This window comes from Felis catus, chromosome B3, assembly GCF_018350175.1.
Source record: "Felis catus isolate Fca126 chromosome B3, F.catus_Fca126_mat1.0, whole genome shotgun sequence".
In the NCBI taxonomy this organism is placed as follows: Eukaryota; Metazoa; Chordata; class Mammalia; order Carnivora; family Felidae; genus Felis; species Felis catus.
Window position 1 is genome coordinate 1,537,927 of NC_058373.1, and position 24,441 is coordinate 1,562,367.

General features: G+C 64.5%; 1 protein-coding gene across 5 annotated transcripts in view; it reads left to right on the plus strand.

Annotated features, from left to right (window-relative positions):
* Positions 1-5: 5 nt before the first annotated feature.
* Positions 6-24,441, plus strand: part of FAH (fumarylacetoacetate hydrolase) — a 46,952-nt gene continuing 22,516 nt past the window's right edge. For 2 of the 5 annotated variants that reach the window (XM_019831770.3, XR_006598715.1), the window contains exons 1-13: positions 6-193; positions 2,753-2,863; positions 3,721-3,842; positions 4,301-4,350; positions 6,540-6,630; positions 8,275-8,372; positions 8,468-8,520; positions 10,729-10,828; positions 11,498-11,628; positions 13,108-13,183; positions 15,027-15,073; positions 21,772-21,873; positions 22,015-22,132. In XM_019831770.3, coding sequence (XP_019687329.2) covers positions 113-193; positions 2,753-2,863; positions 3,721-3,842; positions 4,301-4,350; positions 6,540-6,630; positions 8,275-8,372; positions 8,468-8,520; positions 10,729-10,828; positions 11,498-11,628; positions 13,108-13,183; positions 15,027-15,073; positions 21,772-21,873; positions 22,015-22,132 — 1,180 coding nt within the window. In that variant the 5' untranslated portion in view covers positions 6-112. Of the gene's footprint in view, positions 194-2,752; positions 2,864-3,720; positions 3,843-4,300; positions 4,351-6,539; positions 6,631-8,274; positions 8,373-8,467; positions 8,521-10,728; positions 10,829-11,497; positions 11,629-13,107; positions 13,184-15,026; positions 15,074-21,771; positions 21,874-22,014; positions 22,133-23,843; positions 24,438-24,441 lie in introns of those variants that run through there. The other 3 variants (XM_019831772.2, XM_019831773.3, XM_003986744.4) reach the window with 3 other exon arrangements.

Consider the following 24,441-nt stretch of genomic DNA (forward strand, 5'->3'; position numbering starts at 1 on the left):
GCGGGGGCGGAGCCAGGGACGGAGCCCTGGGGTCAGGCGCTGAGCCACGAGGGGCGCGATCCGGCCGGATCCAGCCGAGTGCAGCTCGCCGCCCTGCTCCGTGCTGGCCAGCATGTCCTTCGTCCCTGTGGCCGAGGATTCTGACTTCCCCATCCAAAACCTGCCCTACGGCGTCTTTTCCACCCCAGACAACGTGAGCTGCTGCACTTGGCTTCCGGGCGGGGGCCGGAGGGTGCCTACTCCGCCGGGACCGGCAGCGCCGACCAGGCGGGACGCCGGCCAGTCGTCCTCTTCTGGACGCGCTCCGCGGAGCCCTCCCCCTCCCCGGGGTCACTGGGGCCCGCGGTTCCCCTGCTGAGCGCGCCCCGCGGAGGCTTCCGGGTCAATGGTGTAGGAGAAGTGAGATGGGGGGGGGTGGGAGGCTTTTGGGCTGTCTCTTGAGGAGCAGTGGTGCCGAGGGTATGTGGGTCCGAACCCCATTTTCTAGATGTGCGCGTTGTTGGACCTGGCGGCCGCGGTTTCTGCAGATTTGTGTGAGGACTAAATGCGAATTGAAACAGAACATAGGACTGTCGTTCCCAGGCCAGCAGATCAAGTTCGATTGTTGTTACCGAGGGGTCATCCTGCTTCCTCCAGAGTTCCTGGGGTTTGTTTCCTGCCCCCAGGGCACCGCGTTAGGGCCCTAGTTCCCCCCGCAGGTTAACAGGGCGCTAGAGGGTGAGCTGGCCCGCGGCCTTTGGGATCTGGGATGTTGGGGGACTTTGCCTCCAGCTGGAAGTCTTTGGGCTGTGGGGTTCCCCAGCTAGTCAGAAGAAGCCTTTTGGAGACAGGAGCTTTCGCTTAGTAAGTGTAGTCTGACCGGCAGAAAGAAATCTTTGAAAACTGGGCGTTCATCAGCAAATATTTAAGGTCCCTGGGTGGGGGAAAGCAGGTTCCCTTGGATTTATTCATGGCATTTGTGGCTCGCATCTCCGCTCCCAACCTTAAAGGTCAGCTCCTGATTCGCTCTGTAAACCGTAGACCCCCCCCCACCAGTGTTCAAGAAATAATTGCAAAATGCAGCCGCTGGCGGTCCGCCCCTTCCCCCACAGCTGATCTTTGACCCCCAGGGGCCACCCTCCTGTGGCCCTGCCTGCAGCAGGCCGGTCCTCAAGAGCCAGTGTGGTTTCACAAGAGCCAGGCCTGACTAAATGTCGCAAGAACACAAAGTTAACACTCGGTCCCCTGGAGGGACCCGAATACGGTGAGGCAGGTTAAACCTTGACCGGTGTTAGCCAGCCACGCTCTGCTCTCCGCACAGCGCTGACACTTTGCCTCCGCATGCGCCCTTCCTTTCCTGGGAGTAGAGAACAGTTAGAGACACTTGCCAGAGGCAGGACAGGTGCTTTGACTTGCCTTCCCAGAGGGCTCTAGAATTCATGTCTCTTGAACCCCAGGCTCTTGCTGCTGGCACATTAGAATGTGCAGGGACAGTCCCTAAGGACGCCCGGGAGACAGAGCCCCTTCCCATGGCCCTCTGGAAAGAACACTGTCCCTCTGGCATTCTAGAAGGTTCAGGGCGTTCGAGTGGGAACAGGCCCGGTCTGAAGCCATCTCTGCCCACGTTGCACATTCCAGGGGTCGTGCCGGCCTCGCCAGGCTGGCGTGATTGCCAAGGCACACGCCAGCGGCCAGCTCTTCGAGATTCGGGCCGAAGAGCAGTGAATTAATCCAGTCACGTTTTGTTCGTTCTTATATTCGGTAAATGCTTCAGAACCCCAACTCCGGGCCAGATGCTGGGCTGGGGGTTGGGCATCAAAGGCACACCGGACACCTCCCATGGCAAGGTGCTTGTGGATTGGTGAAACGGAAGAGGCTCTCTCTGTGAAGACAGGGATGGTGGCTTCTGGGATGTGGGCACCCAGGTAGTCTGGAGCCGATGGCCAGGTTGTTAAAGTCCCTGCCGTCCGGCTGTGCCTCTGCTCTCTCCAGCCACACCGGCTGCTTTTTGGTTTCTGGAACATTCTAAGAGCATTTTTCTGCCTCAGGACCTTAGCACGTATTGTTTCTTCTGTCTCACCCGAGGAGCCCCCTGCTGCCCTCCAGCCACACCTATTATGTCACTGATCCCTGTGCCGCCTTTGCTTCTGAACAGCTGGCACCAGTCCCGCCTCTGTCCCCCATGCTTTGACAGCCTTAGTGTCCTGCTGGCGTGGAGTAGAGGCTTCATAAATGTTTTCGCCTGAATGAATCCCTGTCTGAGCCATAACGGGGCTCGTCATCCAAGCCCCCGGGCCTCAGCCCTGCGCACGGGGTGCTCTCTGCTCTGCTGTGCAACGAAAATCCCCGAGGGCAGGCTGAGGTTAATCCTGGGGGATAACCCAGCTGCCGGGTGAGGTGGTGAGTCCTCCTCACCAGAGGCATTTACCCAGTGCCTGAGGAGCTTAGCTGGAGACTTGGTCTCGATGAGGGACTTGGACTAGGCCGCCTGCTCCTTCCCCACTTCCAGGGTGTTTGATTTATGTCCCATTCAGTGAACAGGACGCTTTCCTTGTCCTGTAGGGAGGGAGGATTCCAGATGCTGCCTGGGCAGAGATCTCGGGGCGACCTCAGTCCCCTGGGACACGGAGGGGGTTGGGTGCCGTGGTAGGATCCAGTCCTCCGTCCCATCCGGAGGGGGACCCACGGGCTCTTAACTAGACAGATTTTTCGGGTAAAGCAGCGCGTCTGGCCGAGGCTTTCCCCGGCGCTGACCATGCCGTCTCCCTCCCAGCCGAGACCGAGGATCGGCGTGGCCATTGGCGACCAGATCCTGGACCTCAGCGTCATTAAGCACCTCTTCACCGGGCCTGTCCTCTCCAAACATCAGGATGTCTTTGATCAGGTAGGACGCTGGGACACGGCTTGTCCGGGATCTCAGGGCATTTGTGAAAACGCCACCAGGAGAATCTCTTTCCCTTCCGTTTCGGGGAAGAGATCGTGCCTTCGGAGGCGCCGGGGACGGCTCTGGTCAGCGCCTCGGTGCAGAGGAGTGCTGGGTCCACGGCGCTGGGCCTGTCGCAGGCGTCTCGGCTGGGGCTCCCGGTAACCGTGTGAGCCTCTGCCTGTCCGCGGCCGGTGCTGACCCTCTGGGTCTGGAGACGTCGCCAGGGAGGAACGGACGGCTGGAATGGACAGACGCCTTCTGTGCGGCCCCCGGAGTGCACGTACCCGTGGGGTGGACGTGACTTTACGTCCCTGTAGGTGGTCCGGGCCCTGATGTGCACCCCCCGTTCTGGGTCAGGAAGGAGGATTAGGTGTGTTGAGTGTGTGCTCCGCCCACAGCCCCCGCCCGGTCCTCACGACGGCCCAGCGCACGGAACCGGATCCCCATTAGATGGGTGGGGGTCTCCTCTGCGTGAGGCACGATTCTCCCTCGTCGCCTGGCTACGGCATCCCAGCCCTTAGGTTGCACGGTGCCTCCCTGGCTGAGAAACCCCCTCAGGACGCGAGTGGAGGGTCCGTGTGGACTGTTCCCACAGGCGGTGCTGACCGGGCAGCCCCCCCAGATAGCAGCTCCCAGGCTTTGTGGCCCGTGTGCAAACCCGCGGGGGCATGACGCCCCGTCGGGGGAGGTGACGCTCGCCCGGGCTGGAAGGGCCGCTGGCAGAGCTGAGAACAAGGCCCCGGGCCTGAGGATGCTGGAGGTGGCCGTGGGCCCCGGCTGTCCCCGTGTGACCTCCTCTCTCTGCTCTGGCATAGCCGGCTCTCAATAGCTTCATGGGCCTCGGCCAGGCCGCCTGGAGGGAGGCGAGAGAGTCCTTGCGGAATCTGCTGTCCACCAGCTGTGCCAGGCTCCGAGACGACACGGACCTTAGGAGACGGTGAGGGACACTCGGACACTGGCGGGTGGGGAGGAGGGGACGGTGTGGCGGCCGGGGCCGTTCTGAGGCAGCCTCCCCCAGCCCCTGCCTGGGCTGCGGGTCAGGGTGGCAGGGCTCTGGGCCGACTGGGATGACCCCTGTGTCCAGACTAGAGGGTCCCGGCCAGCTCGGGAGCTGCCCCCTCCCTCACTCAGCCATCCCCCCTCAGCACCTTCCGTGGCCTTGTCTGTCTGCCTCCCAGAGAAGGAGTAATTTAGTGTGTTTTCTGGAGGGGAAAATGGGAGCCATGAGGAGGCCCCTTGGCTTTGGAGCAGACGGCCTGCCCAGCGTGGCCCCGGGCCAGCCTGGGGGATGCTCGCTGGAGACTGTGAGCTGGGTTCCAGGGCTGGTTTGGGCGGCCAGAGCAGGGACCCCCTCCGTGCTTACCCGGCCCTGAAGCCCCCGGTTCTGTACTGCAGGGCGTTCACGGCCCAGGCTTCTGCTGCGATGCACCTGCCAGCCGCCATAGGTGAGTGGGGTCCCCGCACCCCGAGCAGCGCTGTGGCCCACGGTGGCTGCCTGGTGCCCTGGCCGCTGCTGCGTGGTGGGGGAGGGGTCACAGACGCAGGCCGGGATGGAGGCCGGAGCCCTGGCTGGGTGGGCGCCGGCTGCTGGGATTTACAGTTGCCCACAGGCTCCCACCCCGGCACATCACCCCGTCCGTCCCTGAGGCTGTGGAAAGTGCTCCCACCTCACCTGTGAGTCCAGAGCCCTGGAGCGGGCCAGTTTGAGCCCCTGGCAGGGAGTGTGGCCGCAGAGCGCACCAGTTTCAATCAGACAGCAGGAGTGGGGCAGACTCTCTCAGCTGAAGCACAGGGAGGTCTCCACCCTCGCCTCCCAGCCCCGGGCGGCCGGCCTGCCGGGATTGCCTGGGCGTCTGTGTGCCCGGAGGCTTCCGGAACACCGCGTCTGCCTCGATTGTTTCTGTGGCCTCCGGAAGCCTTCCTGGTGGAGAACGTCCTTCCAAAAGACAGACGCACAGTGGGTCGGGACTCACCCCCACCCGAGGGGTTGAGGGTTCAAAACAGCTGAAGTGTGCAGGGCACGGAGCTCAGGTCAGAGTCCACGTGTGGGGAGAACCCCCCACCTGCTCAGCCACGGCTCTGGGACCGGGTCCCACCTCCTTCCTGCCGCTGCTCTATCCTTTCCCTGGGCTCTTGCTCTGAGCAGCTTATCAGAGGCATGGTGCACACGGCCTGCACCCCACCCCCCCCGGCCCGTAAGGTCGCAGTCTGGAGGGTTCAGTCCACGTGTGCCCTGGCGCAGCCCCCTCCCCCTCCGTCCAGTCTGCAGTCCGTCCGTCTCCAGTCTTTCCTACAGGTTCCGTGGGGATGCAGTCGCACCGCACGCAAGCCCTGTGTGTGCACTGCGACCGGCATTTCCTCCCCGTTTCTGCTGTGCTTGCCCTTGTGTTTGTTTGCTTGTTTATTTCTTTATTTTTACATTTAGTTATTTTTTGAGAGACATAGAGAAACAGCGCAAGTTGGGGAGGGGCAGAGAGAGAGAGAGGGAGACACAGAATCGGAAGCAGGTTCCAGGCTCCGAGCCGTCAGCACAGAGCCCGATGCGGGGCTCGAGCCCGCAAACCGTGAGATCACGACCCGAGCCGAAGTCGGACGCCTAGCCGACTGAGCCCCCAGGCACATCCCAACGATTCGTAACTGTCCAGTTGAGAACCGCGTGGCCCCCGAAACTCGCTGCAGGAGCCTCCGGGGTGGGCGCCTCCTCTGTCCCCCGCATCATCACAGCCCCGCTGACACCTCCCTTTCCAGCCCCTCTTAAGTGATCGTGATAGAGACTTACACAGACGTGCTGAAAACACACAAGAGGCGGAGACTATAAAATTAGTGTTTTTAATTGGTGGTGTGGGCTCTGCGCTGGGCTCCTCCCGGGGAGGTGGGGTCTTACTGCAAAATGCAACTCTGTATTCTAAAGTAAATACAGACACAATTTCCTCCTCCCCTCTCCCCTCCTCCTCCCCTCCTCCTTCTCCCTCCTCCCCTCCTCCTCCTTCCTCGCCCTCCTACTTCCCTCTCCTATCTCCTCCTCTCCCTCATCACCCTTCCCCCTCCGCCTCCTCCCCTCCCTCCCCCTCCTCCCTCTCCCTCCTCCCTCCCCTCCTCCCTCATCCTCCCTTCCCCCTCCCCCTCATCTCCCTTCCCCCTGCCCCACCTCCCTTTCCTCCTCCATCACCATCTCCTCCCTCCTCCCTTCCCTGTGCTCCTCCTCCTCTTCTGTCTCATTCTTCCTCCTCCTCCTCTTCCTCCAGAGGAGGGAGTGATCCCCCAGGGGAGAGTGGGGGGAGGGGCCTCAAAATGTTGCCGGGATTCGGACGCAGACCAGGGGAGGGGAGAGGCTGTGCAAGCAGCAGGCCCGGGTCAAGCGAAGGCCAGTGAGCGGAGTCCTGGGCTGGGGGCGGTGACACTGGAAGTCTGTCCCCCTTCCCCGGAGGGGTGTCCGTTGTCTGCGCCCGACGGTCTTGGCTCCTTGTTCCTTATTTGTTTCTCCGAGGGCAGTTCTGGAAACAAATTGTGGACGAGGCTTGGATGTGCCCTGACTGAGCTGCTGGGGAGCACCCACGGGGCGGGGACGCGGGAGAGGCCCCTCCCTGTCCCGGGCATCTGGCCACCACTGGTGCCCACTGCGTCTCCCCTGCAGGTGACTACACGGACTTCTACTCCTCCCGCCAGCACGCCACCAACATGGGGATCATGTTCCGGGGCAGCGAGAACGCGCTCGTGCCAAACTGGTACGTCGGGCCCGAGTGCGAGAGGCGCGTTCTCCCCGGAGCTAACGAGCCCCTCTGGGGCGGAGAGACGGGAGGGCCCCGCCGCGCCTGTGGATCAGAAGTCAGCGCCCCAGGCCCCTTGGTGTGGGGAGCACAGATGGGAGTTCTGTCCCCAAGCGTGTGAGGTCCTTCCGTGCTTCTTGGCCGGCGCTGGTTCTGTGGGCACACTCGAGGCCTGGCCTCTGCACCCGGGACCCCGCCGCGTGGGAGTGTCTCTCAAGTGTGGTCGGCCCGCGGCGAGAGTCACACAGGTGCTCGTGGGATCCCCGAGGCTCTGACGGCCAGCCCGAGGGCACGGAAGGGAGCACAGGCTCGGAGAAGCCCTGAGGGGACCAGCGGCGGCTGCAACCCCCCAGGTCAAGGCCACGCCCCACGGGAACCCAGAGCTGAGATCCTTGCCCCTTTGTTCTGTGCTGTCCTCCGGAGGTGGCGGTGACTGAAGACACAGTGGCAGGCACGCACCCTGGGTCAGCAGGCAGGGAGGGCAATGTGTGTCAGAATCAAGGTGAGGAAGGAAGAAGGAAAGAGACAGCAGGTTAACGACCCAGAGAGGTTAAGCAGCAAGGCCAGGGTCGCGGAGCAAGGCGGTGAGTCTGGGACTGCAGGTGCGCAGGGAGGGGAGACTCCGGCGGGAGCCACGGGCCACTGTCGCCGCAGGGCAGAGCAGACGAGCCTGTCGATGTGTGGCACGAGGGGGCCCCGGGCCTCCTGTTGCCGCGTGTGCGAGTCCTTCATTACACAGGATGCACCTACGTCTTGTGATCGGCCCAGGCCCCACCCCTGACCCCCTTCTCCCGGGGCAGCATGCTGCTCCGTCTTCCATAGTCTTTCACAGACATTTCTGCACTCCCCCCGCCGGCTTTTCCGGGCGGTCACTGCTCTTTCGTTAATTTGGAAGAATGTTTCACGTTTAATAGAAATTAGCCCTTCGCCGTGTCGTGCGCTGTGTTTTCTCCCGACGTGGCGTCTTTCTCCTGTGCTTTGTCAGTACAGCACTTCGACATTTTTATAAAGTCAAACACGTGTATTGTTTTTATAAAATTTTTATTTTGGAGAGAGTGCATGCGTGTGAGAGCAGAGAGGGGCAGAGAGAGAGAGAGAGACAGAGGGAGAGAATCTTAAGTAGGCTCCACACTCAGAGTGGAGCCCGATGTGGGGCTTGCTCCCATGACCCTGGGATCCGGGCTTGAGCTGAAATCAAGAGTTGGATGCTTAACCGACTGAGCCCCCGGGAGCCCTGTTTCCTCCCGTGTTAATGCTGAGCGGTGTTCGTGGTACGGACACTTAGCAATTCCTTTTGAGTTTTGTTTGTTTTTTAAGCTTATTTATTCTGAGACCGCGAGTGAGCAGGGGAGGGGCAAAGGGAGAGGGAGAGAGAGAGAGAATCCCAAGCAGGCTCCCTGCTGTCAGCACAGAGCCCATTGCGCGGCCTGGACTCAAGAACCGTGAGATCATGACCTGAGCCGAAACCAGGCGTCAGATGCCGAACCCACTGCGCCACCCAGGCACCCCGCGGGTTTCGACTGCTTTTTGTTTTTAGCTTGCAAACTGTAGAAGTGACCTTGACCGCGTGTCACGGTAACCTCCTTCCGCCGTCTTCCGCAGGCTGCACTTGCCAGTGGGTTACCACGGCCGTGCTTCCTCTGTCGTGGTGTCAGGCACGCCGATCCGAAGGCCCACGGGGCAGATGAGGCCCGACGACGGTAAGTGACCCTCACGGGTCCCCGCTCTGTGTCCCCACATGGCGGGTCCCGTGGCCCAGCACGTACAACAGCCCCTCTCTTCTGGTGTCTTGCAGCTAAGCCCCCCGTCTTTGGCCCCTGCAAGCTCCTGGATATGGAGCTGGAGATGGTGAGCGGAGTGCTTCCTGGGCGCGGCCTGTGCCCGGCGTTGGGGCGGGAGTGCTCCTGGGGAGGGCCCTCCACCCTCCACAAGCTCTGCGTCTGCGAGCTCTCCTACTTTGTAAAAGCGAACCGGTAACTTCCAGACCAGTACTCGCGGGGCCCGCAGGGGTCACTTGGGACCCACGCGGAGCGGGAAGGAGTTCGAGGCCCCATGGTGTGTTCCCTGCGGGGGCTGGACGGGGCCACGCTCTGCCTTCTGCTCAGCTCCTGCTGTACGCGGGTGGCGTTCTCACCACGTAAGGCCACGCTGTTTTGCGTCTTTGTGTTTTTTGGGGTGCTTTCGCTGTTTAAAACCCCCCTCGGGTGCGGTGCTCGTGTCAGTGAGCACAGAGACAGCATGTGCGGGCGCTCAGCGCTCGTGTTAGTGAGTCAGCGGGAGACGTTCGACGGGTGACCTCAAACAGAAACACACGCAAGGCGAGGTGAGATACGGACCGGTTGGTGTGAGCGTGACCAGAGGCCCGGCGTTTTCCACGGGAGCGGTGGGTCTGCACCTGCTCATGCAGTGTGAATGCGGACTTCGTGGATGTGATCAGTGCACGGGGCACCGAGCATCAGACTCGGCTTCGGCCCAGGTCGCAATCTCTCAGGTGGGGAGATCGAGCCCCACAGCGGGCCCTGCGCTGACAGTGTGGGGCCTGCTTGGGATGCTGTCTCCCCCTCTCTGCCTCTCCCCTGCTTTCTCTCTCTCTCTCTCTCTCTCAATAAATAAACAAATCTAAAACAGAAATTAATACAAAAAGAATATAAACCCTATGCATAGCAGGAATCAACTACACCTCTCAGTTCCCCTGAGGTTGTGCCCGGGCCCATGTGATCTCAGAACTGGGGTGACTTCAGGGCTGCACATTTTTTTTTACCTTAAACTCTTTATCTTGAGGTGATTGTAGAGTGACGTGCGGTTGTGAGTAGTTATACAGGGAGACCCCGACCCCCTGTACACGCTGTCCCCCGCGTGGCCATCCCACAGCATCACCCCCGGGACACGGACATTGACTCTGGGTTCCCTCGTGCTGCAGGGCTGTGCGTTTGACAGGGATGAGGAACTCGGAAGTCCCCGAGGTGAGGGGACAGGCAGGAGATGCCAGGCTGGAGGAGGACTCTGGCTGCAGGGCAGTGTGTTAGGCCAGCGGGCCGTGGAGCCAGGCCCCGCCCCCCTCCCCACCCCACCCCCCCATGATGGGGGTGCACGGGCAGATGGCAGGGGCTCCCCATGGTGGTTTTAGGTGAGGCCTCTGGGAGGGCTGAGTGTCTCCTCATGGCAGGTGGAGGAGAAAGGGTTGGGAGCCCCCTGGTAAGGTGGGGGCAGGCTGGAGCCCCCATCTCTCTAGTCCTGCTCTGCAATTTCTTGGGGTTCCGTCCAGAGGAAGGAATGTGTGTCCACTTGCAAAGAGCCCCCAGTCCCAGCAAGGCCTTCCCAGCCAGCCCTCTGCCTCCTGCAAGGGGGCGCCACGTGGACCCCAAGAGGGGGTCTGCCGGCCTGAGGCACCGGCACAGGGCCCCCCGCAGGCAGATGGGCCCCATGTTGGGGGTTGACCGCAGGTGGACGAGAGGAAAGGAACCCAGTGTATGGAAAGACGGTCGGGGGTGGGGTGGGGGCACAGATTTCCTCCACTCGATGGGGATCAGGTTCTATACAAATTGGTGCCCTTGGTTTTTTTTTTTTTTGTCCTAAATCTTGATCAAAGAAGTTGCCACGTTTAGACACACAGAACAAATAAAGCTGTGGCTCAGGTTTTACGAATGTCGTAGCTGATTCCGTGTGCTTTTGACGGCGTTCCCCCGTCTCGGTATCCAGCTGGTTCCCGCACACGTTCTTGGTGATGCTGTTGTCTCGTGGGGGGGGGGGGCATGGGTGGGGGCACGAGCCCACCTGGCTCTCTCCTTGGCTGCATCATGGAGGCAGGTTTTGGACTTTTCTTGACATGAGCGCCCACCCAGAAGTGTCTCTTCCGCAGCCTCACACAGCTGTCAGATCGCAGCACGCGGGGTGTGTGCAGGGGTGCTGAGGGAGGGGCGGGGCAGGGGGGGCCTGGAGGCCTCTGTCTCTGTTCCAGCACGGGCGGGTTTGTGGAAACACCTGACCTTTGCCTCCAGGCAAGTGAGGGGCAGCAGGGGGCCGATGCTAACCGCCTTCTTTCTTCTTTCTTCGCAGGCTTTCTTCGTAGGCCCCGGGAACAACTTGGGAGAGCCGATCCCCATCTCCAGGGCCCACGAGCACATTTTCGGGATGGTCCTCATGAACGACTGGAGCGGTAATCGTGGGGGTGGGCGTCCCGAGGCCGGGCCCCCTGTGAGCACTCTGCTCTGGGGAGCACTCCGCCCTGGGTGAAGATGAGATGTCAGTGTCAGGGAGGCGGTCACTGGGCCTGATGGTTCCCGGGTCTGGTGCAGGTCGGGGGGGGGGGGGGATGTGGCCTGGGTTCCACGCAGACTTTTCAGCTCTGAGCCCTCGGGCAGGTACCTCCCCCCTCTGATCATTTTCTTGTGAGTTCGGTAGGAACAAGGCTGACCTCTTGGCTAACCCTTGTGAGCACTTATGGGCCGGGCCCCGTGCCGAATCCCTGCAGGGTGCTGGTGACACGGTTATTCCCATGCTGCGGGCGAGGAGGTCGGGCTGAGGTTTTGAACCGAAGCAGCTCAGCATCCAGCCGCTCTCAGCCCCTGGGCTGTGTGCCAGAGACCCCAGAAGCGTCTGCCTCCCACGTGGATGACGAGTTTCTAGCCCCTTCGGGGTGGGGGGACGGTCCACCCGCCCTCGGGTCAGCCTGCCTCTTGCCGCGACTCGGCACAGTGACCCGGGCACCGAATGCTGCTGTCCCCGGCCATGGGCAGCCTGGCTGGGGCCCGTGCACCGCAGGGGAGAGAAGCTCACCGTGAGGCCCCAGAGCCTCTGTGAGCCCGGCTCGGCCCTTCTCTCGCAGCTCGAGACATCCAGAAGTGGGAGTACGTCCCCCTTGGGCCGTTCCTGGGGAAGAGTTTCGGCACGACCATCTCTCCGTGGGTGGTGCCCATGGACGCCCTCCTGCCCTTTGCCGTGCCCAACCCGGAGCAGGTGAGCTCACCTCTGCAGCGGCTCCAGAGCCAGGCCCCTCCACCCGAGGCCACGGGCACACCCGGCATCGAGACCCCGGAGGGAAGCTCTGTGCCCCCAGCCTGCCCGCGTGTGACCTCAGGCAGGCCGGGCACCGCTCCTTCTGCCTGTGCTTTCCCTGCCCCCCCCCACACAGTTCTTGTGTGGCCTTCAGAATCCTCTGGGGCCGGGGGGACCGGCCAGCTGGCAGAAGATGGGGTCCTGGCCGGGGCCACCACCTCGCACAACTCCCCAGGTCGCAGAGTTCTGTTCTGTGGGACGGCGCCCCCTGGAGCCCCCCTGATGGGATGCAGCCTGGAGCCCGGCAACAGGGGGCTCACTCGCAGGCCCCCACCCCACCTCCGCCCGCAGCCCGCGGGAACGCCCTGTGACCTCTCCAGCGGCCCCTACTCTTACCCAGGGCTCTCCCCCCACCGACTCCCATGTCTCCCCAAGGCCTGCGATGCTCAGGTGCACACGGCCCTTTGCCGTTCCCCCATCACTGACCCCCGGCCTCCCCCTGCTGGGGCTCTTGCACCCACCCTGTCCCCCACCCTCCACCCCCCACCCCCCGCGCTCACGTCTGCTGTGCTAAAAGCAAGCTTGGGGTCTTCCCCGTGAGCAGATTCCTCGCGCTCGGGATTCGCCCCATCCGTCATTTTTCCTCTCTGAGACTGGCGCTCCCCACCTGGGTGAGCCCCCGACGCCTGCCCCCTTCCCTGGCGGGACCCCCTGACTGCCCGCCAGGCCACACCCCTCCCGTGCCTCCCAGTCACGTGAGATCTCGGGCTCCCCCTGCACAAACACCTTCGCAGGGTCTTCATAACTCTGGCTACTCCCGCCTGCTGATTCTTGGATGTTTTCCTGTAAAGCAGCTCCCGTTTTCAAACTCAAATGTATTTAGACAAGACGGGGATGATGTTCTTGTTTTAGATTTTCTTTTTTTCTCTATGTCCTGCTGGTGTCACCAGCCACCAAGTTCATCATAAAAAAAAAAAAACACATAACCATTAAAATCATCCCAGATTATCTCGTGTGTCGCACTTCAGGAAAACACCGTGCTGGGCTGATGTGCGGACTCGTGGCCTGGCCCTCGGCGGCCTCCACCGGCGTCCTGCACCGACGGGGCGCCCCTCTCGGCCGCTGCTGCCCCAGCCTCCCCCACTGGCCTTGTCTTGTTCCCCATCTCTGGCCCCCCCACACATACACCCCCACCCCCTGCTCCACTCCCTGGCTTTCTGGGGCATCCCTGATCTGACCCCTGCACCTTTGACCTGCGGATGTTCCCCCCTCGGCTGCGTTTCCCAGAGCCCAGCACATGTGACCACCAGTGTCCCTGCCGTCCAGGGACAGTCCTGCGTCAGACCCCCTGTGCCTGGGGAGCTGGTCTGCTGGGGGCCCCGCCTGGGCCAGCGCAGCCCCTCAACCAGCAGCCCTCTGTGCTCTGCTCTGCCCTCACAGGACCCCAAGCCCCTGCCGTATCTCCGCCACGACCGGCCCTACACGTTCGACATCAACCTCTCTGTCACCCTGAAAGGTACGCTCGGAGACTGTGTCCAGGTGGGCTCCTGGACTCCTGGGGGGCAGAGGGTGGCTGGTGAGAGGGTGTCTCCCACTGCAGCCTTGGAGCCCCATGGGGGGCTTGCAAAGGAAAGGGGGAAGGGACACCCCGCACGCAAAGCATGCCACACTGGGCCCACAGGATATTGGTGACGTATTGCTGAGCTCGACTGTTAGGGCCAGAAAGCACGGAGTCTGAATCCCCTCCCCAGCACCGCCCCCCCCACCGTAGCCAGGGTCACCCCAGCCTCCACTCACACACCACTGGTGACCCCTCCCTCGTGCCTGTCGGGAAGCCTGGCTCTGCTCCCTGGGGCCACACACCCCGTTCCCTGCACCCTACCCCGGGTCAGCCCCGAGAGCCTCGCAGACGGCCCGGGGCCCACGGCCCACAACCCCCGGTGGCTCTATGGCTCAGCTCCGAAGGCCAGTAGAGCATTAGTGTAAAGAGCCCGGCCCTGCAGACCGTGGCTCTGCTTAGCCGTAGGACTCTGGGCAAGGAGCTGAACCCGTCTGGGCCTCAGTCTGTCATCCGTAAAATGGGACAGTGATGGCATCGACTGGACCGTGTGGTCGTGAGGGTAAAGGACGTGGCGTCGTGCAAAGGTTTAGAACAGAGCCGGTACCAAGGAAGAAGTGGTGTCACCTCCATTCCTGATGGGGGACCTTGGAGGCCCCCAAGGGGAGGGTTTGCCCAGGGACCAACACAGACCCCTGGCCGCGCCCTTCCTGGATCGCTCTCCTCCTCTTAACCTATGTACGTGCGCCGGGCCCTGCTGTCCGGCCAGCTCCAGCGTCTCCGCCCCTGACAGAGGTGCTTCCCGGCAGCAGGCTGTGTCCTGCAGGAGGGGACGGCACTGTCACCCACAGGAGCAGGACGCTGCCCAGAGGGAGGAGTTGTAGGAAGGGCTCACGGCTGCCGTAGCGCCCGCTGCAAAACCGCACCAGCCAGTCCCGCTCTTCCGTGGTAGACTTTGGGAAACTGAGGCTCAGAGAGGAAACTGAGGCTCAGAGAGGAAAGGCACTTAGGGGGCTGATGGCAAGGCTGAGAGGAAAACCCAGGGCTGTCGGTCCCGGGCTAGTCTCCGACCCACGGACCCTCTCTGGGGCCCGTTTCTGTCTTCCCTTCATCTGTCCAGAAACATCCAGGGGAGAGCCCGGTTGGGGAGGGGACGGGGTTATCAAGAAGGCGGTGTCGGGAGATGTAGAAAGGCCTAGAAGGGGAGGACTGAGCCCAGGGATGGTTTCCCAGGCCCCCTCCCCCCTGCAGTCCCAAAGGTGCCGTCGTGACGGTCCCTGTCGGGATCTGCCGGACGCGTGTGGGCGGGAGCAGGCGTGGGGGACCTGACCTGCTCTGTGCAGCCGCGGGCGGGAAGCCAGGGCCCGGGCCTCGGATGGAGTAAGGAGCTTCCTCATTGCGAACCCCGTCGAGGAACCGAGCAGCAAAGCCCGGCGCCTTGCGTGCAGGAGGTGTTTAATAACTGCTGGCGAAGTAGGTCGTCGAGCAGCACCCTGCCCGTCCCTGGAGGAGTCCGCCGGGGACAGACGGCCCCGCTGTCCACAGGGCCCCGGGGGGCGTGGCACACAGGTTTCAACACGTGCACCGCCTCCGGCTGATGGCCTCTGTGCAGGTGTCGCGGCTCCGATGGCTGCCAGCTCACTGCTTCCCCGGCTCTGTGGTGAAATCGTGGCCGACAATGGCAGGCGTAGGCCACAGAACAATCTACCTTACAAATGCCCCGCCCCCCCCCGCTTACACATCCCCCCCCCCCCGATTAATGGAGCGAGGGCCCCCCATCAGTGCTACTTGTTTCCAACAGGAGAAGGAATGAGCCAGGCAGCCACCATATGCAGGTCCAACTTTAAGGTAAGCCTTAAAACCTGGGGGGAGGGCGGGGTGCTGCTTCCTGGACCTTTGGGAAAGAGGGCCGTCCTGCCGGCAGGAACAGGAGGATTGCGTCCGTCCTGGGATGCGGTCGTGGCGCAGTGCGTGGGCCTGTTTCTAAAGAGGCAGCAGAGACCACCCCCCACCGGATGCCTGCATAGATGTGACCAGTGATGTTCTCGGGGGACGGCAGATGTTCCCACGAGGGTCTAGCCTCTGGCTTCTTCGGTCCTGCCGGGGGCGGATGGATCCAAGTCACTTTTTTTTTTTCTTCTTTTTAAGTAAACTTCTAATTGAAGCCCAACACACAGGGAGGAAAATGCAGATTAGGTGCACAGCTCAGTTAGTTTCACCAAGTCAACATCCCCGTGCGCCTGCACCCACACCAGAATGGCAGCGTCTCAGCTGCCCCCTGCTGTCCCCTCCTGTCACATCATCGCCACCCCCCCTACCCCCACCAGGGTGATCTCTCTTCTGACTTCTGTTGCCGTACGTCAAGTTGGTCTGTTTTTTATAGAAACGGAATCATACAATGTGTGTTCTCCTCCCTCAGGCTTCTCTAACGTGGCAGGTGTCTGATTGTTTAACTGGCGGTTCGTTATCTCATTCCGTAAAATGTTCTACTCTTGACAGATGTGTGGGTTGTTTCCGTTCGGGGCCAGTACAGAGCTACTGCGAACATTCTAGAACATTCTGGTCCGCAGGACGTGTGGGTTGTTTCCGTTCGGGGCCAGTATAGAGCTACTGTGAACATCTAGAACATTCTGGTCCGCAGGACGTGTGGGTTGTTTCCGTTCGGGGCCAGTATAGAGCTACTGTGAACATCTAGAACATTCTGGTCCGCAGGACGTGTGGGTTGTTTCCGTTCGGGGCCAGTATAGAGCTACTGCGAACATTCTAGAACATTCTGGTCTGCGGGACGTGTGGGTTGTTTCCGTTTGGGGCCAGGACAGAGCTACTGCAAACATTCTGGAGCATTCTGGTCCGCGGGACGTGTGGGTTGTTTCCGTTCGGGGCTAGGACAGAGCTACTGTGAACATTCTAGGCCACATCTCTTGGTGCACACACGGGCACTTTTCAGTTGGGTGTGTATCCAGAAAAACACTTGCTGGGTCACAGAGCACGTGCATCTGTATACTCAGCCTAGAAGCTCTTCCAGACAGTTCCCCAGAGCGCTTGTGCCAGTCCCTGCTCACGCTAGCAGCAGGTAAGCATTTTGGCTGCTCGGCCGCTCCCCGCTGGCCGACAGGCGCTGCCGTGTGCCTTTTCCTGTAGTCAGTGAGGGTGCAGGGCTCAGTTTGCATCTCCCTGATGGGTAGTGTGGCTGGGCACCTTTTCAGGTGTTTGCTGAACACTTGCACATATGAATCAACGTATTCCCGTCTGCTCTAGTGTCCTTTTGAATTGGACATTGTCATGGGCTCCTCAGGCTGAGAAAAGATCAGGGGGCCTTCTTGGGGGGACTCCTGGGTTCGAGCCCATTTCTAAGTTTTCCTTCGCCAGGAGTGTCAGGTCTAAGAAGCTGTGGACTTGCACTGCGTCTGAGCACCTTGGTGGCCACATGGTTCCCCCCGTCCCCAGCGGAGCCCCCCCACCCCGGTGCTCCTTTGTTCCCGGGCTCTCCCTGACATCCTGTTCGAATCATTCTGCTCCATTGCCCATGTCTGCTTCAGGGCCCAGGGGGGCGGGGAGGTGGGGGGCAGTGCAAGCAAGGCCTGCTCACGGGAAGCCTCTGCTGTGATGAGGTCCTAAACCCTGCCAACTCAGGACTCAGGGGTATTTGCAGGGCAGCGTGTAATTGAGGACAGATGAGCAGGTTGCAGACTGAGGGCGTGAGTGGGGAGAAGGTCTGCCTTCTTGGGGACGTGTGAAGGAGCAGAGGAGCCAAAGCTGTAGCCAGTGCTCAGCTGGGGTGGGGGGGAAACCTGGGTGGCTCAGCTGGGGTGGGGGGGAAACCTGGGTGGCTCAGCTGGGGTGGGGGGGGAAACCTGGGTGGCTCAGCTGGGGTGGGGGGGGAAACCTGGGTGGCTCAGCTGGGGTGGGAGGGGACGAACCTGGGTGGCTCAGCTGGGGTGGAGGGGGAAACCTGGGTGGCTCAGCTGGGGTGGGGGGGGAAACCTGGGTGGCTCAGCTGGGGTGGGAGGGGACGAACCTGGGTGGCTCAGCTGGGGTGGAGGGGGAAACCTGGGTGGCTCAGCTGGGGTGGGGGGGGAAACCTGGGTGGCTCAGCTGGGGTGGAGGGGGAAACCTGGGTGGCTCAGCTGGGGTGGGGGGGGAAACCTGGGTGGCTCAGCTGGGGTGGGGGGGGAAACCTGGGTGGCTCAGCTGGGGTGGGAGGGGACGAACCTGGGTGGCTCAGCTGGGGTGGGAGGGGACGAACCTGGGTGGCTCAGCTGGGGTGGGGGGGAAACCTGGGTGGCTCAGCTGGGGTGGGGGGGAAACCTGGGTGGCTCAGCTGGGGTGGGGGGGGAAACCTGGGTGGCTCAGCTGGGGTGGGGGGCGCAGACCTGGGTGGCTCAGCTGGGGTGGGGGGGGAACCTGGGTGGCTCAGCTGGGGTGGGGGGGGCGAACCTGGGTGGCTCAGCTGGGGTGGGAGGGGACGAACCTGGGTGGCTCAGCTGGGGTGGGGGGCGAAACCTGGGTGGCTCAGCTGGGGTGGGGGGGGCAAACCTGGGTGGCTCAGCTGGGGTGGGGGGGCGAACCTGGGTGGCTCAGCTGGGGTGGGGGGGAAACCTGGGTGGCTCAGCTGGGGTGGGGGGGGAAACCTGGGTGGCTCAGCTGGGGTGGGGGGGCGCAGACCTGGGTGGCTCAGCTGGGGTGGGGGGGCGCAGACCTGGGTGGCTCAGCTGGGGTGGGGGGGGCGAACCTGGGTGGCTCAGCTGGGGTGGGGGGGCGAACCTGGGTGGCTCAGCTGGGGTGGGGGGGAAACCTGGGTGGCTCAGCTGGGGTGGGGGGGGAAACCTGGGTGGCTCAGCTGGGGTGGGGGGGGAAACCTGGGTGGCTCAGCTGGGGTGGGGGGGGCGAACCTGGGTGGCTCAGCTGGGGTGGGGGGGAAACCTGGGTGGCTCAGCTGGGGTGGGGGGGGAAACCTGGGTGGCTCAGCTGGGGTGGGGGGGCGCAGACCTGGGTGGCTCAGCTGGGGTGGGGGGGGCGAACCTGGGTGGCTCAGCTGGGGTGGGGGGGGCGAACCTGGGTGGCTCAGCTGGGGTGGGGGGGGCGAACCTGGGTGGCTCAGCTGGGGTGGGGGTGGGAACCTGGGTGGCTCAGCTGGGGTGGGGGTGGGAACCTGGGTGGCTCAGCTGGGGTGGGGGTGGGAACCTGGGTGGCTCAGCTGGGGTGGGGGGGGCGAACCTGGGTGGCTCAGCTGGGGTGGGGGGGAAACCTGGGTGGCTCAGCTGGGGTGGGGGGGGAAACCTGGGTGGCTCAGCTGGGGTGGGGGGGGCGAACCTGGGTGGCTCAGCTGGGGTGGGGGGGGCGAACCTGGGTGGCTCAGCTGGGGTGGGGGGGGTGAACCTGGGTGGCTCAGCTGGGGTGGGGGGGGAAACCTGGGTGGCTCAGCTGGGGTGGGGGGGGCGAACCTGGGTGGCTCAGCTGGGGTGGGGGGGGCGAACCTGGGTGGCTCAGCTGGGGTGGGGGGGGCGAACCTGGGTGGCTCAGCTGGGGTGGGGGGGGCGAACCTGGGTGGCTCAGCTGGGGTGGGGGGGCGCAGACCTGGGTGGCTCAGCTGGGGTTGGGGGGGCGAACCTGGGTGGCTCAGCTGGGGTGGGGGGGGCGAACCTGGGTGGCTCAGCTGGGGTGGGGGAGGGCGAACCTGGGTGGCTCAGCTGGGGTGGAGGGGGAAACCTGGGTGGCTCAGCTGGGGTGGAGGGGGAACCTGGGTGGCTCAGCTGGGGTGGGGGGGGAAACCTGGGTGGCTCAGCTGGGGTGGGGGGGGCGAACCTGGGTGGCTCAGCTGGGGTGGGGGGGAAACCTGGGTGGCTCAGCTGGGGTGGAGGGGGAAACCTGGGTGGCTCAGCTGGGGTGGGGGGGGGAAACCTGGGTGGCTCAGCTGGGGTGGGGGGGGGAAACCTGGGTGGCTCAGCTGGGGTGGGGGGGGAAACCTGGGTGGCTCAGCTGGGGTGGGGGGGGCGAACCTGGGTGGCTCAGCTGGGGTGGGGGGGGCGAACCTGGGTGGCTCAGCTGGGGTGGGGGGGGAAACCTGGGTGGCTCAGCTGGGGTGGGGGGGGAAACCTGGGTGGCTCAGCTGGGGTGGAGGGGGAAACCTGGGTGGCTCAGCTGGGGTGGAAGGGGAAACCTGGGTGGCTCAGCTGGGGTGGAGGGGGAAACCTGGGTGGCTCAGCTGGGGTGGAGGGGGAAACCTGGGTGGCTCAGCTGGGGTGGAGGGGGCAACCTGGGTGGCTCAGCTGGGGTGGGGGGGGGCGAACCTGGGTGGCTCAGCTGGGGTGGGGGGGGCGAACCTGGGTGGCTCAGCTGGGGTGGGGGGGGGAAACATGGGTGGCTCAGCTGGGGTGGGGGGGGAAACCTGGGTGGCTCAGCTGGGGTGGGGGGGAAACCTGGGTGGCTCAGCTGGGGTGGGGGGGAAACCTGGGTGGCTCAGCTGGGGTGGGGGGGAAACCTGGGTGGCTCAGCTGGGGTGGGGGGGCGCAGACCTGGGTGGCTCAGCTGGGGTGGGGGGGGCGCAGACCTGGGTGGCTCAGCTGGGGTGGGGGGGGCGAACCTGGGTGGCTCAGCTGGGGTGGGGGGGCGAACCTGGGTGGCTCAGCTGGGGTGGGGGGGAAACCTGGGTGGCTCAGCTGGGGTGGGGGGGGAAACCTGGGTGGCTCAGCTGGGGTGGGGGGGGAAACCTGGGTGGCTCAGCTGGGGTGGGGGGGGCGAACCTGGGTGGCTCAGCTGGGGTGGGGGGGAAACCTGGGTGGCTCAGCTGGGGTGGGGGGGGAAACCTGGGTGGCTCAGCTGGGGTGGGGGGGCGCAGACCTGGGTGGCTCAGCTGGGGTGGGGGGGGCGAACCTGGGTGGCTCAGCTGGGGTGGGGGGGGCGAACCTGGGTGGCTCAGCTGGGGTGGGGGGGGCGAACCTGGGTGGCTCAGCTGGGGTGGGGGTGGGAACCTGGGTGGCTCAGCTGGGGTGGGGGTGGGAACCTGGGTGGCTCAGCTGGGGTGGGGGTGGGAACCTGGGTGGCTCAGCTGGGGTGGGGGGGGCGAACCTGGGTGGCTCAGCTGGGGTGGGGGGGAAACCTGGGTGGCTCAGCTGGGGTGGGGGGGGAAACCTGGGTGGCTCAGCTGGGGTGGGGGGGGCGAACCTGGGTGGCTCAGCTGGGGTGGGGGGGGCGAACCTGGGTGGCTCAGCTGGGGTGGGGGGGGTGAACCTGGGTGGCTCAGCTGGGGTGGGGGGGGAAACCTGGGTGGCTCAGCTGGGGTGGGGGGGAAACCTGGGTGGCTCAGCTGGGGTGGGGGGGGAAACCTGGGTGGCTCAGCTGGGGTGGGGGGGGCGAACCTGGGTGGCTCAGCTGGGGTGGGGGGGGCGAACCTGGGTGGCTCAGCTGGGGTGGGGGGGGCGAACCTGGGTGGCTCAGCTGGGGTGGGGGGGGCGAACCTGGGTGGCTCAGCTGGGGTGGGGGGGCGCAGACCTGGGTGGCTCAGCTGGGGTTGGGGGGGCGAACCTGGGTGGCTCAGCTGGGGTGGGGGGGGCGAACCTGGGTGGCTCAGCTGGGGTGGGGGAGGGCGAACCTGGGTGGCTCAGCTGGGGTGGAGGGGGAACCTGGGTGGCTCAGCTGGGGTGGGGGGGGAAACCTGGGTGGCTCAGCTGGGGTGGGGGGGGCGAACCTGGGTGGCTCAGCTGGGGTGGGGGGGAAACCTGGGTGGCTCAGCTGGGGTGGAGGGGGAAACCTGGGTGGCTCAGCTGGGGTGGGGGGGGGAAACCTGGGTGGCTCAGCTGGGGTGGGGGGGGGGAAACCTGGGTGGCTCAGCTGGGGTGGGGGGGGAAACCTGGGTGGCTCAGCTGGGGTGGGGGGGGCGAACCTGGGTGGCTCAGCTGGGGTGGGGGGGGCGAACCTGGGTGGCTCAGCTGGGGTGGGGGGGGAAACCTGGGTGGCTCAGCTGGGGTGGGGGGGGAAACCTGGGTGGCTCAGCTGGGGTGGAGGGGGAAACCTGGGTGGCTCAGCTGGGGTGGAAGGGGAAACCTGGGTGGCTCAGCTGGGGTGGAGGGGGAAACCTGGGTGGCTCAGCTGGGGTGGAGGGGGAAACCTGGGTGGCTCAGCTGGGGTGGAGGGGGAAACCTGGGTGGCTCAGCTGGGGTGGGGGGGGGCGAACCTGGGTGGCTCAGCTGGGGTGGGGGGGGCGAACCTGGGTGGCTCAGCTGGGGTGGGGGGGGGAAACATGGGTGGCTCAGCTGGGGTGGGGGGGGAAACCTGGGTGGCTCAGCTGGGGTGGGGGGGAAACCTGGGTGGCTCAGCTGGGGTGGGGGGGAAACCTGGGTGGCTCAGCTGGGGTGGGGGGGAAACCTGGGTGGCTCAGCTGGGTTGGGGGGGCCTGGGTGGCTCCGGGAGGACAGCTTATGCTGCTGCCAGCCATTCGGGGCACCGGGAGAACACCTAGGGAGGATGTCTGCCTTGAGTGGCTGTGGGCTGCCGGCCGGAGGCTGGGGTGAGCCACCTTTCCTGTCCCCCTGTGTCCCCACCCTCAGTACATGTACTGGACGATGCTCCAGCAGCTGACCCACCACTCTGTCAATGGCTGCAACCTTCGGCCAGGGGACCTCTTGGCTTCTGGAACCATCAGCGGGCCGGTGAGTCTCCGAGGACCTTCGGGCCTGCCCCTGTGGCCGGGCGGTCCCACGGGGCAGGGGCTCGTAGGCTCTGCCAGGCGTCCACTCTGCAGCCGACACGCTCACCACATGCGAGGCTTTCTTCCCTTTCCTGTTGTGAAGGAGCCCGAAAGCTTTGGCTCCTTGTTGGAGCTGTCCTGGAGGGGAACGAAGGCCATCGACCTGGGGAACGGACAGACCAGGAAGTTTCTGCTGGACGGGGATGAAGTCATCATAACAGGTGAGGGCGGCCAGGCCTCGCGGGCTCCGTCCGACTTCTCTTGTCCGCGTGCCCCGTTGTGAGCGTGTGGCGCTCCAGGCTGGCCGAAGAGCCATCTGTCCTCCCTCGTCCCCACTCTGGTGTCCCCGGGCCCGCGTCTGCGTGTTCTGACCTCCCGCCTCCACCGGCCTTGGCCTTGGCTACCCAGGACTTAAACCGCAGTCTCCACAGGGGGGACGCTCTGGAATGCGGTGACTGCCCTGGGATGGGAAGGTCACCACCCTCACCTCTGCATGGTGCAAGCCGCCCCCCCCACCTCGCTTCCCTGGATCATTTCCTCTGCTTCGGTTCAGGGTGTGAGTTGGGTGGGACCCCCTGAAGCTCCACTGGCAGAGACACCCCTGGTGTCAGGCCCAGCTCGCTGCCTGGGGCTGCTCCTGTGTCCCCGGGCTTGCTCCTCTGCGGGGTGAGGCTGTGTGCCTGGGCGGGCTGGCAGGTGCAGCGTGCTGGGCAGGGGGCAGCTTCCCACTCTGTGGGTGGGGTGGGGTGGGGTGGGGAGTAGCCCGAAGGTGGTTTCCAGGGAAGGGCCGGTGAGGTCGGCGTGCCGGGGGACCCGGGTTCCAGAGAAGGAGTTACGCTGTCACCTTCCGTGTCCACAGTTGGAGGTGGGGGCGCTGGCTTTCCCCTCCGTCCAGGGCTCAGTGACGCGCCCTGACCTCTTGGGTCCCTCCATCCCTGCGTGGATGCACCTGTCCCTAGCTTTCCTCTGGACCCAGCAGCAGCACCTGGGGGCTCGGGAAGACCCTGGGGTCCCCGCTCGTCTGGGTGCGGCTCCTTCCCCCCCCCAGCGCGGACCAGTGGGCTCAACCGGGACAGCTTCGCCGTTCAGGGGACAGTCACCGTCTTAGTTGTCCCTGGGTGGTGGCCGGGGATGCCGCTGAGTATCCTACACCAGACAGCCCTTCATGGCGAGTGACATCTGGCCCCGGATGTCACTCGCGCTGGGGTAGAGAGAACCCCATCTTGGCCACCTGCTGTGCCAGCTGTAAATGGGGAGGGAGCGGCCAGCCTCACGCCCCAGGATGGCTCGTCGTGGACCCTTGTTCGGGTAGCAGGTGGTGCGTTAGTGGGGGTGGCGGGGCCCCGGTGACGGACGGAGCACCCGTGTCGAGTCGGGGGCGGAGGGCAGCATTCCCGCTGGGAGGAGGGCCCTCTACAAATGCTGCTTCCGTGCTCTCCCCTGGCTGCCGGCATCTCGTCCTTTCTCCCCGTCGGGTAGCAGGTGGGGCCCCTGATTTGGGGCCCATCTGCAGCAGGGGGGGGATCTGGTGGTGTCTTTGTGTGAGCCAGGGTCACGGGCCAACCCCGGCAGGGGGTCACGGTCACCACCGCCTGGGGCGGCCCTCTTCAGCTCCTCTGGCCTCCACGCGGCCCGGGGTCCCGGGGGTGCGATCCAGTCCGAGGCCTCACGCCGACGCGTCTGTGTGTCCGTCCATGTGCTCCAGAGCCACCCTGGGCTCCCTTCGAGACACAGCGGTAACGTGTCACTGTCTGGCTGGAAGCTGGTCCGTGTCCCCTCAGTGGCCTCAGAACGTGGCTCGTCGGGGCTCTCGGCCCCCCGCCCCCTCCCCCGGCAGCTTCCCAGAACAAGTGCACCACACTCGTCTCCCGCCCGGGCTGTGTGCCTCCCGTTCCCTCAGTGTCCCGGTGAAAACGTCTATCCACCCATCAGATCCCAGCCCGGATGCCCCCTCCTCTCTGCTCCCGTGTCTTCCCTGCTGAGTCTGGTCCGCACACGCCCTTCCGCTAAGCAGACCCTCGCCGTTGTTTCGGGGCATCGAGGGCCTGGAGCTCCCACCTACGGAGCATCGCGCCGGGGGCCTCACCCAGATAGTCCGTCCAACCCTCACGACCCCGAGAGAGGGGCCGCGCTCAGAGGCCGAGTGTGTGGCCCCCATCACTCGCTCGCCACCGCCACAGCAGCTGGCACCCGCTGGGCGTTCGCGGGTCCCGTGTGTCAGGCGTGGCAGCCCGTGGCAGCCCCCGCCGTGGGTACCGTCCCGCGATCTGCTTCGCCGATGAGGAAGCTGGGTTCTGGGGGGCCCCTGGCCACGGAGCGGCCAGGCACTCCGTCAGCAGACGTGCGGTTTGACCCCAAATGCACTCGGGGGCGGAGCGCGCCCATCAGGAGAGCCACGGGTCCAGTGCTCCGGAGGGTCCCTGGCGGCAGGTGCACCTACCGTTCCGTGTCCGCGCCCCCGCGGCTCGGCTCAGCTCCAGGAGGGTCGCTCTTCGTTGCCCGTCGTGTTTGTCGTGCTGCCGAGGGCCCA